At 36.1% G+C, this 16,492-nt stretch overlaps 2 protein-coding genes across 9 annotated transcripts in view; one reads left to right on the forward strand and one right to left on the reverse strand.

The window, feature by feature from the left end:
- Positions 1-609, forward strand: part of CCNT2 (cyclin T2) — a 25,511-nt gene extending 24,902 nt beyond the window's left edge. For all 8 annotated transcript variants that reach the window (XM_010575140.1, XM_010575136.1, XM_010575138.1 and 5 more), the window contains one exon: positions 1-609. This exon is cut by the window's left edge. The gene's annotated coding sequence lies outside the window, so the exon portion shown is untranslated.
- Positions 610-4,980: 4,371 nt separating this feature from the next.
- On the reverse strand, positions 4,981-16,010 carry MAP3K19 (mitogen-activated protein kinase kinase kinase 19). The gene is given in 14 exon segments (XM_010575225.1): positions 4,981-5,047; positions 6,616-7,313; positions 7,530-7,679; positions 8,886-9,105; positions 9,107-9,495; positions 9,497-9,574; positions 9,576-10,054; positions 10,057-10,144; positions 10,147-10,549; positions 10,551-11,353; positions 12,715-12,877; positions 13,844-13,885; positions 15,336-15,417; positions 15,968-16,010. Coding segments are annotated over 14 exon segments (3,705 nt in total).
- Between the last annotated feature and the right edge of the window lie 482 nt (positions 16,011-16,492).

Genomic DNA, 16,492 nt, shown 5'->3' on the forward strand with positions numbered 1-16,492 from the left:
AGGGTATGCAACAAGATGTCACTAGTTTTCCCTCACTGAAACCCACTGCAAATTAGTGAATTGTATGAATTGCAGCCTGGCTGAGGTGTTCAAAATGAATGAAAGTTAATGGGATCAGCATCAGCCTCACAAGTGAATGACTGAATAAATGCAATAAAAGGCTAATAGACAACACTATTACTCTGTTCATCGCTTTGATTACAGATTTTTTTTGTTACAAATTTGAGTACATGCATTATGTAATTTGTAAAATGATGCTGTAGTAGAGACCTTGCTACAACACTATTAAAAATCTTCCCTTTTTGTGAGATAGGAGGTTTGTAGAATAGTGAGATTCTTTCATATGTCGAATCTTAATCTGTTCCTAATGGTGGGAGTGCTGAAGTAATGTATCTCACTGTGATCTGGTACTTCGGTATTTGCATACAATGGCAGTTCTGTATATTCTTTTGGCTAACTGTAAATATAAATGTTTGATATTAGCATAGTGGAATTTTTGAGGTACAGCCGTTTGTGTGAGATTAGAAAAAACAACTTTATTTCTAAGAACTTGTAAAAAAAAAAGTATTTTCAATAAAATTCCCTACCTCACCTCTATTGTGCAGAAATTATCCCATTTTCCTGTTTGATTTTTCTAACTTCATTTCTAAACACAAAGAAGATCCCTTTTTAGTTATTGGCAAAACACTGCTGTGTTTCATCAAATCAATCAAATAGTGGAATGCTTGAATGTCTGAAGTCTAATTTGTTTCCTTTGCTTCCTTTATATTAGGGTGATCAAGTATTTGATGCTGATCATATTGTAGAGATTTTATGCCATCTTAAGCTGCTCCCTCACTCTACCCCAGGGTTGAGAGCTTGTACCCTGTAATTTTATTGTATAGTGGCTGGCCATGCTTGATTTTTTTTTTTTATTATTATTATTTTGTTTTTCTTTTAGCAGTGGGGAGGAAGGGGTGTGTGTGTGTGTGACAAGAACATACCAAGGATCTTTGTCAGACCTTAGGGGGAAAGGGTCCCAAGCCTTGTTTTGCAGTGGAGGGGACTGAGCAAACACTTTGTTTGCTTTCTTTAATTGGGATGTAAATGCACATTCCCACAATCAGTTCTAAAAATAAATGTCTTAAAAGACTTGGAAGTTTTGCCAGGCTGAACTAGCTAATTAATTCCTCCTTTCTCTGAAATGCTTAACTCCTTACACCTTTAAAAAAACCAAAAAAAAAACCCATAATGCCAGGAGTGTTCTCTCACGTTGCTACTGGGAATGACTGTTTCTGTGGCTTCTCCTGAGGTGGATATAGCAAACCCAAATCAAAATTTTCAGTACTTGGGTTTGATTCCTCTATATTCCTGCACTTATTATGACACCCTTTTTCTTGCCATAGTTCAGACACCACCTGTATAACTCACTTTCTGAAGTACTCCCATGGTACGGGTCCCTGTGGGAAGTGGAAAGTAGGGAAGAAAAGGCACTCTGCTGTGTGTACTGGAAGCCCTTCCTCAGGAGAACTCTTGTTCTTTTTTACTTACGTGCGAGAACCAGAGTTTTGATAAGGGGGTTGTAGAAAATGGCATCAGTTCCTACTGAACTTTGTAAAAAAGCACTAGTTTTGAACCCAAATAAAAGACTCCGGGTTTTCTGGGCTCAGTGTCTGCTTGAGAAGAAAGGTTGATGCACGTATTTTGAGATGCAAATTTTTACATTATATTGCTGTTTGTAATTTCCAAGACCAGTGTAAAATGGCTGGGTTGGCATGTCTACGAACCCTCCCTTTTCCTGAGATTTGAGCAATAGCTCAGAGCTTTAAATATTACTGCATGTAAAAGAAATACTAGGTATCGCCTACAATGATAAAAGGACAGTGTATTTTCAGGTTCTCTAAATTTAAGCTCCAAATCTTGAGGAAACTTGACATCACAGCAAAGCAGTCATACCTACTACTTGGCAGCCTGCGTACTTTTAAATGGGTTCTTCACTGTTTTTAGAAATGAAGACTGTACTCTTTTTAAAACAGTAAGGCTTGCCCTGCTCAAACACTGTAATTATTAAGCAAGTGTGACCCTTCTCACAGAGTCACTTCTCATTGAAAATAAAGGTTTTTTCAAGAAAGTGCTTAAGGTTTCTCACCCTTTCCCCATACTACATTAGATACCTTATTACAGGTATCTTAATTATCTGGATTTTGATGTGAAAATCTGTGATCTCATTGAGTAAGAAATATGCAAATTTAGACTTGTTTATAGAATGTTCTACTGGACTGGACTCAGCTGAGCGACCCAAGGCACCCTAAACCAATGTACTTTTGGTTTCGCTGTGCTGAGCACAGGGCTGGGATGCACTCACATCTCCCCTCTTCTCCAGCATGATTAAGCTGAAATACCTTTGCTGCAAATGCTGGCCTTAAACAACCACCTCATTCTCTAAGTCCAGTTACACAAAAGCAAAATTAAAAACTCAGGTTAAAGTTTTACAAATCTTTAAGTTGGAGACTAATTTTAGTGCAATGAGCTGGATTAAACATTACATTTAAGTTGCAAATAACTAATAACCTTAATATTGGAGAACTCAGACTTTAACAAAAGATGTTAGTTTTGCTTATGACACGTGCGTAAGAGGGAGGTTTTGTTAATTCTGACATTTTTTAATTAACTCTATATCCTAGAGCGTGCCCATTCTTTCCCTGCCTTATGACTGTCATCTCAGTTTCATTTCATGCTAAATAAAAACTCATATTTACCTTGCAGCTTTGTTGAAGACACTACCTTAATCTGAGAAGAATTAATATACGTCATGGAATTATGTACATCCCACTTCAGTTCATATGCCAGGGCTCCTACCTTTATTCTGCAAGGTACTTTAATGCGAAGATACTGCAACATGACGTTGCCATGGATTTTTGTTATGAGGACCAAACGGTATTCCTCAAAATGGGACTGTTAACTGTTTGAACTTTGAAGATTCCTGTGATGTTAGGATTTCTCTTATACTGGCATAATGTTCTGTCATTGTTATGTGACATTATACCTACAGAAACTATTAATAAAGAATTTTGCTATAAGTTCTGATTTCTCTTTGCTTTTATAAAGTTTAGACCAACCCTCTGAAGTCAGGCTACTGGAATAAAATAAAGTTTGAAAGCTATTTAAGTAACTAAAATGTTTAGCGCTCCAGGGAAAGTTGATTTTTATATAAAACTTAGACCTTCCTTCTTTCCCTTTTGTAAAATACCAATTTTCATGTTACTGCTGGCACTGAATTCAGGGTCTTGAATTCTTGAGAGCTCAGCCCTTAACAGTTGTAGGGCTGAGTTTTACTCATCTCTTCCTGGAGCCTAGGTGCTCACAAAGGCATAAACTTCACCGCATTTTGATGTGGGGAAACCAATTTTTAGTTTCTACAGTGTCTCATTCCCCTGAAATTTTAAATTTGAAAAATACTCAAGAAGCAGCCTTATCAGAAAGAGGACAATCTAAATACTAATACATTTTTGTTTGTTTGTTTTATTAATATATAATAATGTTCTTCAAATTTTATTTCATTTTGTGTGGTTAGTAGTAGCTAGTTTTACTAACTGTAAAAATTATTTTTGCAATGCAGATGGAGACTGTTACATGTCATCTAATTACATAGTTCTCACACAAGTGTTTCTCAAAACAAGTTTCAGAATCAAATTTGCTGTTCTATTTCAGATTAAGGACATTGAAAAACAGCAGTAGACTATCTAGTGATTCAAACAGCATTTTACAGCCTTTGCAAACAAGAAAGGTGATGCTCCTGTGCTTTTGCTGCTCTGTATCAGCAAACAGAAGGACGAGAAATATAACACATCGCTCAGAACACAGAAAATATGCCACTCTACGATGAAAGAGTCAGTTCACTGGGAATTGTATCCATCAGTATCAATATCTGATGGGGGCAGTAAGGAAGACAAAGCCAGCCTCTTCAGTATTAGAAGTGACAAGACAAGAGGCAACAGGCATAACTTGACATACCGGACAGTCTGTTCAAACATAAAACCATTTCTACCATGAGGGTAGTTGAGGACTGGAACATGTTGGCTAGAAAGGCTGTGGAGTCTCCATCCTTGGCAATACTCAAAGCCAACAGGACAAGGGCCTGAGCAACCTGCTTCAGTCAACCCTGCTCTGAGCAGTAGGATTGGACTAGAGCATCTTCAGAGGCCCCTTCCAACCTCAACCATTCTGTGACCTGAATCTGTCCATAAAATGCACTAGTTTGTTGAGAAAAGACAGTCACAAAGTTTAGATTCAGAATTCTTGCCAGACTAGGAAATGATCTCAATGTAACCTTAATAAAGATGCTCCTGTGTACACCTGGTATCTCTTGTCATTATCACTACAGTATCTCATAGTGATACAGTACCTCAGTAACAAAGGACTGATAAAAATATATGAGAACTAGGGTGGGTTTTTTTTTTCCACCAGCTAAAAATTAAAGGGCCCATCTAGCTAAATAAAAGCTTCAGTGTGTTTTATGCTAGTATAGTTATATGACTTCGGATTCCTATGGGATCATCACAGACACACTTAATGACTCATCTACAAGTTTGAGTAGAGCTTCCTGCAGAGCTTTCAGCATCTGCAATGCTTTCTGCCAAGAGCATATGTTCCATAGGTTTTTACAGACAAACTGGCATTTCAGCTTACCTTGTCTGTCACATACTGGTGATGGTGATGGGGGGGGGGGGGGGGGGGGGGGGGTTGTCTTAAAGTCTCTCCAAATAGAAAAAAAACATGGCCCTGTGTTCACAGTGAAGAAATGCTCACTCCAATGAGCACAGACATTGCAAAAAATGTTACTTTAATCATACTGCTGTCTAATAATAGACTCCTTGTACACAATTGCTCTCTAGTATTCTGCTGTCACTTTTAACTCCAGTTCCTTCTGATCTTTTTTAACAAATAGAAATTTTTTTTATATGGAAAATGTATACTCATTTGGCAAGAGTTTTGAAAAATTCACTGTCTTCCTTTCACAAAGGGATGGTCCAGCAACTGCAGAACAGAAGGGCATTGGTGTTGATCTCTGCATTGAGGGTTTGAAAAATCAGTACATAAAATGAATGTGCATGCCTGTGATATAATTGTTTGTAAAATCTAAATGCAAACTTAGCCTTTTTTTTTTTCCTCATTTCTCCAGTCATTACTCATTTTTAGGGTTTTTTTATAAAGCTAGTAGAAAGGAAGGCAGGATTTATGGGAAGAGACTGATGGAATTTATGAATTATAAAACTGAAATATTTTATTATTACAGAAATCATTCTTTGTTCCTCTAAATTCCTTGCAAAACTTTGAGTTATTCTGCTAATGTGGCTGTTTCAGATGCACAAAAAATGTATTTAAGGAGGGTGACAATTATTTGTTTGATCCTGTGTCAGTCAGGCTGTTCTGTCATCTCCAATCAACGTCATGCACGTTAAGGAGCCCATATGGAATTACAGTACGGTAATTACAATATTGCCTTGCTAGAGCCAAGGGCTTTGGGCTTTTTCAACCCTCCGGTTGGAGAAAAAAACAGGGGAAGGAGTAAAGGACACTGAATTCTTAAGTAATAAACTAATGGGGAAAATGGGATGAGGGAGGCATTTATATTTAGGACACGGTGAGACCATAGACTAAAACATTGAAACCACAGGTGCATCCTGACTTTTGAAAAGTTAAATACTTTATTTGAAAAGGCAAATGCTTTATATCTGTATGTTTCCTTCTACCTTTTAAACACTGTTCTCTCTGAATCAAAGTATATATGATGTCGCTATATAAAGTCCATAATTTTTCTGGTTGTTGTTATATAGTCCACAGGAACCGTAACCACACCATAACAATTCTAATCCAGGGATTAGAAAATCAGGTTTCCTGCCTCCAAGATGACTGCCATACCCACTAAATAACATGCCTCTCTCTAGTGCTCAAATCTGGTCTTTTGAGATATGTAAAAGGCTGCTATTAATTTTATAAAGACTACCCATAAAGGTCAGGAACTTAGCTCTTGAATTGATAGTCATTTAAAAATCTGGGACAAAGCTGATATTTAAAACAAAACAAACACCACAAAAATAATTCTTATAATGGGCGAATGCTAGTGGTTTGGTTTTTTTATAGAGAGAACTTTATGTTTCAAATAAGTATGTATTTCCTGGACTGGCAGTGATAATAGGTTTTTCTACTGCAGAAGATAAGAATTAAACGAAAGCTCTTTCATTTTGAATATTGTCCTCAAAACAACATGCCTGACATAGGCCAGACTCAGCCAGTGTGATATTGGAACAGCAAGGCGCACATCAAAGAAATTTATCAAACATTTTGTCTAAAACTCAATAGTGCCGTGTTTCTGCATGAAAATTACAGGGAAAGTAAATGATGAGTATAAGCATACAAAAAGAGAATTTGTGAGGGGGTTTTATACCATTATAGAGAGTAAAGCTTTTTTATGTATACTATTGTTTAAAGGCTTTCCTGAAATGTTGAAAAACCTATGCATTTACAATACAGTCATATGTCCCATAGAAGAGGTAACCTAAGCTCCCATCAACAATCTCTACGATACAAACTGTCTGCATTTTCCTTTCATTTTTCAATTAAAAATCTACATACCTGGTTAAGCATGCATGCACAAAATCCACTGCAGTGCTGGAGAATCAATCAGGTAGGGAAGGCATCCATCCTCCATGGGCCCCAATACAGAACATGGCTGCTATCCTATCCATGGAAGCCAGCGGCAGTTTTCCTGTTGCCATCTCAAATAGGGTGCAGTCAACACTCCAGGTGTCTGATTTTCTTCCATATCCAGATTAATTTATAGCTTCTGGTGCCATCCAGTATGGAGTCGCATGCACAGAATTCAGCATCTCGATCTGTGTGCCACGGAGGCTTACCCAAGCTAAACGCCTGGCACAACCAAAGTCAGTTAGCTTTACTATACCATTTGGCATGAGCATTACATTATTGCCTTTGATATCCCTATGTACCACACAATTGTCATGTAAATATGCAACCCCTTGTAGAATTTGGTTTGTATATTTACAAAGGACAATTTCTGGCAAAGGACCAAAACGATTAATAATACTAGAAATTGAGCCACCAGGAACAAACTCCATGAAAATGCTTAAAGTGTTGTCTTCCAGACAAGTTCCTAAATAAGTTACAATACTGATGTGCTTCAATGTCTTCAAAAGATCAACTTCCTCATGAAACTTCTGATGCTCCTTTTCTGTAGTGAGTTGATCTGACATAGCCAAAACAACCTGTTTTACAGCTATTGATTGCCCCTGGCTTGTCAGACCACAGTATACCTACAATGAAACTAGCATTTATTAAAGTGAAACATGAAATAAAACTGAGTATTTACTTATTTTAAACAGTATCTTTGTGTTTTTCATGTTTCATGTCTCACTGTATAATCCAAAATATTTAAGTTATTTGTTGAATAGGACAACAGCTAGTTATAAGCTAAGAAGTAGCTCAAAGATGACCAGCACATCCCTTAACTTATACAGATATTAACTTACTGTGCCATAGGCTCCCTTTCCAAGGACTTCACCTTTTGTCCACATGATGGGATCTTTGTTAGCTGAACTGCGTCCTGGTAATTCAGTAGATTCCTCAAAGTTTACCAGTTCACTTTCTTCATTTGATGCCAAAAAGGCTCTACTGTAACTCTGCTTAAAAGGTGATGGTCAGTGTGGGGAGAAAGCAGGGAGGAAAATAAAGGCTTCATATTATCCTTACATTTTTTTTATAAGGAGTATTTTTCACCTGGCATGACTCTTCTCTATAGATATGTATGTACTTATTGGCCAGTTCATCGATAAAATTGCTATACTAAGTAAGACAATGTAAATATTTTCAAGTATATATCACAACAATGCATAACCAGAAGATTATAGCATGACATCTTTTTCCATTGACAGGAAGATAGACAGAAGGAACACTTAAAAGAGCAGGATAGACATCTGCTTATTACTTTTTTTTTTGTCATGTAGGTACAGTTTGCTAAGCTGAGGGGTGAATATGACTATCGCCTTACTCTAGGTAACATATGCAACCCAAGTCTGATGAAAACAATTTGGACATGACTTCACAGGAAGAAGAGACTGCTTTAGAAAGATGGTAATAATTACTCCATCCAGCCATGGGTCTCCCTAGGAGAAGTGAGAATGGAGGTATAATTGGCACCTGTACCTGCAGAAGCATAAGGAAGTGCATCAACATGTGGTGAAAGAAATTTCCTTATAATTTTGTAATTTAAATAGACAAAAAGCTAACAGGGCCAAGGAGAAGTGGTACTAGTAGATAAGCACCTTAGTAAGTAAAGGTTCTTAACTGACTTGGGGACCAGAATCTAAGCCTTCTGAGTTGAAGTTTTGATTAAACATTAATTAAACAGCCTTAAATCTGTCTGATAAGCCAGTACTTGTAGTGCATACCTAGAAAAGTATCTGGCTGCACTCAGAGATTCAAAGAAATTGCCCTTTTGGATATAAAAGAATCATTTGTAGTGTCTTTTCATATTCCTTAGGTGTCAAGCTCTCAAGAGCTTTTTGCCTTGCCCCAGCACCTTTTTATACATACTATTCAGTTAAAATAGCTTCTGCTTTTTATTCACTACAATTTCTCAGTTTATCTTCACCCATCATATAAGCCTTGAGAACTATTCTTGTCATGCCTTCATACTATCTGGCCTGTGTCCTGACATGCAGCCTCTAACATGGGTATCCTCAACTGAGCACTGGAAGAATCAGTGGGCAGCTGGCCCAAGGAAAAGAGACTTGATCATTAATGAGCACATATTTCCTATCTTTCATCCAAACTTGTGTTGAAGCATGACTCAAAGGAACTAGCAAGTTACAAGAAATTACTTTTACCTTCTCTAGAGCACTATTTACTATTGCTCCATCTCCATTCATCATATTTTCTTCTTCTTTAGTATGTGTATTTTGCATTTTAAAACTTGTATTTTTTGTTCCTGAAGAGTTGATGTCTTTTTCTTCAAGCATTAGCAATTCTTCGGCCAGACAACAAAGCAACTCATCAGTCACATCCTTATTATCTGCCCAGGACAAAATGTTCTGACTTGTCTGGAAACGGGCTGTTAACATTTTTTTTTGTCTGAATGACTAAAGGCTGAGTCAATTCATTTCCCAAACCACTGTTTTGAAGCGTGGATGCCCAACTGTGAATTATTTTTTTTGTAGGGGATTGACACTCCAGTCTATCTGAAAAGGGCAATGCTTCACCTTTATTTATAGACTTGAAGGAGGCCTGGTCTGACTCCAGGCCTTTGCAGCCATCCATATCCACCCTGCACTGGGGTACACAAATGTTCTGGTCTGTTGTTAGTAGGCTGCTACTTAAAGCAACACATTCTCTGTAGTCTTTATCACTGAACTGCAGAAGATTCTGGCTACAGGTAGCAGCTCTCTGATGGTTGGATATATACTGACTGTCTAAAGACTGCTTCAAAGAAAATTCTTTAAATAGTTGATAAATTTGAATTTGAAAAAAATTTATTTTTCTTAGTTGATTGTGAAAGTTCTTTTAAAAAGGTAAGCTGATTGATGATCTGTGTCTTCAGGAAACAACGTCAAGCTCCTTGAAGTGTTTATTTGAAAATCTGAATCAGAACTTATTACATTATCTTGCTATGTGTTGCTGTCACTCAACTCAGTACTTCTGTCCTTTGTAATTAAACCTTTGTGCTTTTGTTTAGTGCCAGGTATGGTCATCTTTGGCTTACAATACATTCTCTTTTGAGTATTTCTTACTCGGCTGCTCTGTCTCCCTATACTGCAGGTAGATCTGCAGGTGCTAGCAGTGCATCTCCCAGATGGAGCAGAACAAACATTTCTATAAAATCTGTTCTCATGTTGATCAAGCTCACACATGTGGGAATAGACAGGAGTTCCAAACATTTCATAAATGCCTGGGCCTTTGTCATTTGAACTTATTTTCTTGAACATGTCACTGTATTTCAGATCTACAAAATCTGAAGCAGACTGTGCATGTGGTAGAGAAAGTAGAGTAACAGCTTTAAGATAACTGAATTTTTGCAACTACAAGAGAAACTTTGCTTTTTAAGTTTCTGAGCACTCTGAGCAAAATTATCTTTGTCTCCTGGAGGGTTGGGGGGTTTTTTTGATACTTCAGGGAAGTCTCCGATTCCACATGTGACAGTTCCAAAGACAGAAAAATCTGGCTCTTGGCATTACATTTTGTGGAAATCTCATCAGAAACAATTAAGTCTTCAGATATCTTTATCTTGCTACTAATTTTAGATTTTCATGAATATTTATCTCTACCCATCTTTACTTTATTTTTGTCATTTTCTTTACGAGCAAGAATGTTGAAGCTCTGACTAACATCAGGAGGCAGGCTACAAATGACACTCTTTTTTGTGGCAGGTTGTTCAGCAATGTGTGGTTCCCTAGCCGGTTCTTGTTCAGAGAATGTAACATGAACAACAGGTACAAGCTCACTGTGGTCTTCTGAAGTTGCTTCTGACATTGCTTCTTTTTCCATTTCAAATTGAGAGACAAACATTATTTACTGTCTGTTTTCCAGAAGGATCATGCACTTCTACTCTGGGAATTACTGCAGCTACAGAATTATCTTATAAGGCATGGCAGGCCTCTATCACTTCATTTTTACAGGAAGAATCTAAATAATGATTGTCAAGTACAAAGTTTGCACTCTCAGCATCTTCATGCGGTCTATAATCCAGTATCATCTCTGTAGCATTTCCTTCTTCTAGACCAGTTCTACAGCAATTATCTGCTCTTCTTTCCTTATTGCTAGCTCTCGAGGCATCTCTGTTGCTTGACATTGTAAGTGTTGTCTGAGCTGTAAATATTCCGCAGTTTATCAGAGCATTACTTGAGCTCAAGTAGGGATGACTATCATCATAGAAACTGGCTTGTGTCATAAGATCTACATTCTTACAAGCCACTGAAAACTGGTACTTCATCTGGTCATTCATTTCAGCATTAGTAGCTACATCAGCTTCCCTGCATTTTAAATTGCTTTGAGTTTCTTCTTTCTTATTGCTAGGATACTTACAATAGTTACTCATGCTGAAGTAGTACAGGTCTTTCACTGCAGTGAACCTATCAGAAATAGTAGCCACAATCAGGTCTGATGACTTTTCAGTGTGCCTTTTTAATAGATTGTCTAACCGATACTGATAAAACTTAGTAACTGGTTTTATAGGCTGAGGAATAGAGTTCATAATATTCAAAATATTTCTTATGTTGGTGCTTTCATTGACAATATTATCCTCTAGAGAAGCAAGATGAATTGTTCTTACAGGCTGAAATCTCACTGGTGGCAAACAAAACTGTAATTTCCATAAAAACCATTAATAATGAGCTACCCAATAGATACAGGTAAAATCTAATCACTAAGAACCAAGTAGACTAAGGAAAAAAAAAATCAGAAAAGGACTATTCTTTTATATATTCCCATATTTAACCTAATATGAAGTATAATATCAAAACTCTGAGGAAATACGTCAATTTTCTCACATCCATACATGAATTTTCTCACATCCAGAATTATTTAGGATGAGAGGAAATAGTCTCATGTTGCGCCAGGGGAGATTTAGATTGGATATTAGAAAAAATTTCTTTACTGAAAGGCTTTTCAGGCATTGGAACAGGCTGCCCAGGGAAGTGGTGGTGTCACCATCCCTGGAGGTGTTCAAAAAATGCATAGACATGGCACTTCAGGACATGGTTTAGTGGGCATGGTGCTGTTGGGTTGATGGTTGGACTCTGTGATCTTAAAGGTCTTTTCCAACCTAAAGGATTCTATGATTTCTAAGTAAGTACTTCATATTACAGAAAGTGGGATCCTTTGCTATAAGGCACAAGTCATTCTCCATGATTTAAAAATAATAAGCTTTGTCCACACATGGAAATCATCTTGTCAGTTATTAACTACGTCTTGTGCCACATAGCATGTTTGCTACAGGAATTCGAAGGCTGGTCAGTGGCTACATATGCCAAAGTTTCTTTCTTGCTGTGCGCTCTCACTGAATGAGAGTGCCACTCTTATGCTGATGTTTAAACTCTTTTTATGTAACCCTCCAAAATGTGCTCACACCAGTAATTATATTCCCAATGGAATTAGATCCAACGTAAGCAGTTTTTAAAAAGCAAAAGATAGACTATTATAACAGAATGCTATTTTATCCATGGAGAAAACTATTCTTACAAATTATTTGTAGGTTTTAAAAGACATTATTATAAATCTAAACTGTAGATTTTCCATATCTTTGGTGCAGTCTTACAAAATTCCATAAACCGTGTTATACAGCCACAGATTCAACTCACAGAGTTTTAAGTACATCAGAAGATAGCACACTCTGCCTTTCACTTTCAGGGAAGTTAAATGGATAGCTACCCAAAGGCCATTTTTATATGGGAGCTAACACAGAAGTCTGTTGCGTGTGGGGTGTATTTTATTTTCCTCTTTTCTTCCCTCTCCTCCCATCCCATTAGTTGAAAGGTACCGTTTATCTTTGAAAGAGTACAGATCTGAGAATTTGAGTACTTTGTTGTGACTATTCAGATGAACAGTGAGAATAATTTTCTGAAAATAATATTTCTGTTCTTTATTTTATAGGAAATGGAGAAAAAATAGGCATGAATGTGCTGTATATTTTTATGCAAATGAATGCAACAGAAATAATCACACAGTCATATGCTCCAAGTACTCATTTGCATGTCTATATTCAACATCAGTTTGCAATCTGCAGGAAATTTTTGTTTGCATTCCAAGGGCAAACTGAGGTTTGAATGTGCCAGGAAAAGCAATGCGTGCTGGTTTGAAATTTACAGTTCTGAAGGCTTTGTCTAGTCTGCATGGCATTAATATGAATGCTTAGTTTATTCCAAATGATATGCCTCTAGAAATCATCAGAGCCTAAGACATGAAATAAAGCTGTATTAAATCACACTGCGGTCAGCTAAATTATTTTTCTTAAACATTTCCCTCCATTTGAAATGTTTTTTCCATAGCCCTTTTTATGATCTTCTGTCAGAACTCTGCTATTACTCCTATAGTTTTCTTTACTTTTTTTCCTGTGAATACTGTTGTATTCTGTAGTGGGTTCACTAAAGCATACAGCTGATTCAATGACTCAAGTCCTTTGTACAAAGGGCTATTACTTAATATCCATGAAGACCAAATTCTCTTTTTTCTAAATACAGTATATTTGATCTTTTGTAACTTTTAAGGCTCATGTCGTATAAAGCACTGATACATGTAAAATTACTAGTTTGTTTGTAGGTACAAAAGTTTTGTCAGGAATCCTATTTACACTTATCACAAAATTTCGTGTCAGATATGTTTAATCCTAAAACCTTATTTTTTATTTGCTAACACAACAAATTTCAGCCATCATCTAATACCCAGACAGTTCTTCAATTTGGCTTCAATTTTAAATTACCACTCAATACAAGAAAATTTTTTGTTTTTTTAAATTTGACAAAACTAGATATCTAATACATTTAACATATAGGATGCACATATTTTAAATTAACTCACATACTTCTATTTTAAAAGGTTTTATACCTTTTTGAACTTCCAGCCCTTTACCCCCCAAAATCCCTGATGTAACATTGCTGACAAATTGTTGATATACATCTGAAGATTTGCTGACACATATATATATTAAAAATATATGTAAAAATACTTCATGTTCATCCAAAAACCTGAAGACTAAGCAGAGAAAACTACCTACACTTCTTCTGTATTTCTATTTTTAAGGTTTTGAAAGCATATAATACTTTTAACGGTGTTCAGTTTTATAATACCATCTTACCTCAGATCTCGTTCCATGTTTTTAGCATTGTTGTATTTAACCCTTAAAAATCAAAACAGATGAAATGTTACATTTATATTCTTAAACAGACTACAATTTTCATTTATAAATTAATTGCAAACTGTAGGCTTCTGGGGACAAAGAATCTGTCTGATGTGTGGTTGCAGGACTGTGCTATAAGTCTGCTAGACAGAAGAAAGTTGTAAGTTGAAATTTAATTGTGATACTTAACTTTACAATTCAAATTTCTACAGAAAACTATAAAATACGATAATTTAAAAATACTTTGACTCTAATAATTTAAGCAAATATTTCTCCTCAATTTCAGATATTTGCTAACTGCAAAATGTGGCTAATTAATATTGCCAGTATGAGGAAAAAAGTGAAAGAGATGCCATCATGGCCCCGCTGCAGCTACAGAGAATTACACTTTACATTTTGTGGGCTCAGTTTCATTATACAGAGTAACAGGAATGGTGAAGTCTGTCATTGCTTCTCTTTATCTCCTCCATCCTGCAAATACACACACACATATAATTAAAGAAGAAGATCACATGGCTGAAGACTACTTCACGTGAAGTGTGATGTTTCATCTGTAACGCTAACTGATTTTTACATGGAAACCATGCCACTTGTTGATCTGGCCACAGTCTGGATGTTGGTGCTATTTGGCTAAAAGGCAAAAACAAAAAACCAAGATACAGCGTGAAAATAAGTGGAAGGAGCCTACTCAGTTCAAATAATCATATGACTGAAGAATAATGTGAACAAGAAGTTTGTAAGATCCAAGACCAAAGTATGTTTTCTTTCTTCCCCCATCTGGGAAGTTGTGGCTCTCCCTGGAAGCATCCGATTGCAATGCCAGAGATTGACTACAAGTGAGAATGAATGACAAACAATGTAAACCAAGCAACAACAGGAATGGAAAAACATATTGCCCACCTTCCCCTTCTTGACAAAAACTGATTGCTTCCAGTATGTATTTTTTATGAATCATCAGAAAAGGGTGTCAGAAGAATTCTGAAGACCAGATGTGCTTTTATTATTTATAAAATATGCTGTGGTCTGCCTGAAAGAATAGAGGCTGTGTGGACAAGTCTCAGATTTCTGCCACCTCGTTTCTGCAGAATGAAAAATCCAAATACGGAAAAACATAAAAACTGTGACTGAAAAGAGGTACAAAAACATAGTCTAAGATAATCTTAAAGCTGTATGCAAGACAATTGTCTGTTTTTAGTAGGTCAAATGCTGCTGTAAAACCATATACCATTATGTTTTTTCATATTGTACCAAATAATTTGTTCATCTAGTGCCATATCCTGCCTCCAGCAATGGCTGATAATTGACATTGGGAAGACAGAAACACTACACAACATATATAGCTGTATATAAAGTCTGGCACTAAGGAAATCTTTTCTTACTCATAGACTACTACCTGCTTTTTCTCCATTTTTGCATACCCAACTGCAAATTATATATTAATATTACTTACCTGCTCTTTCCTAGAGCTTTCTATGACTGATGCATTTCTTTCATTATCTTATCTGCATTCTGAAGAGCAACAACACTTCCACAATGTGCAACAATACATTCGTATTTGCATAAAAGCAGTATAATTCACTGACCAGCAATACAATGCAAATGCAGCTATTTTTGGACACTAAAATATTATTATAAAGAAATACAGGAAGTAACTATCAGAAAAAAAGAGCATGTTTCATTTGACTAACATACCTATACTAACTTCCTGTTATAATTTTTGGAAATGTGAATGCATAAATCTAAATTATTTTTCGTTATTTAGGTAAGTGTATTAATTCAATGTGCTATAAAAGCAAAGAATATCTAAAAAAATTCCAGTTACAGCTCCTATTTCAATAGAACAGAAATATAAGAAAAATATTGACAGGAAACTCTACAAAAGTAGAGCATTTAAAAATAGGAAGGCTATTGAAACCAAAACAAATCTTAGGAGTTTTCAAAGGTGGAAAATAACTCTGAGTTTGATCTCAGATTTTTTTGTGGTTGCTTGGTTTTGCCAAGTAGCCAGATTTCAAGTTAACATTGTTCTTTTTCTTCTTCAGATCCCACGTTACACTTTATATGTATAAATTTTGGTTAGACTACCTTCTTTGCTTCTCCTCTTATTTTGTTGGTTGTCAGACATACTGTCCTTAGATGTATTAAGGTCCAGAAATGTGAAAAAATGTTTTGTTAATTGACTTCCAATTCACATGTACAAAGTACTACTTCATATTTCATTACTTCAGAGCCATAAGTAAGACAAAAGCAACATTTTAAAAGTACTAGAAATTATTAAAAACATTATAATTTAACATCCAATGCCCTGTCCTGCGAATACACAAACAGTCCAGACACAGTTTTTATTGCTAAAAACTCAACATATGCTATTTTGGATAAGACATGAAAGCTGTCAGTATTATTTTGCTGATATCATCCTCACTGTTGGACTAGAAAGTCAACACTTCACATTTGGGAGATAACTGAATTTTTAACATATTACTGAGAAACCAAATCTGAATTAAGTGTGTATCTTTCTCTACTTGGTCAAAACTATCTCTCAGCAAAAAAGGTTTGACATCCAAAACTTTCTGAGCACAGAATAGCTTGTACACTGGAGCCTCAAAA

This window comes from Haliaeetus leucocephalus, unplaced genomic scaffold (genome assembly GCF_000737465.1).
Source record: "Haliaeetus leucocephalus isolate CR32 unplaced genomic scaffold, Haliaeetus_leucocephalus-4.0 Scaffold451, whole genome shotgun sequence".
Taxonomy (NCBI): domain Eukaryota; kingdom Metazoa; phylum Chordata; class Aves; order Accipitriformes; family Accipitridae; genus Haliaeetus; species Haliaeetus leucocephalus.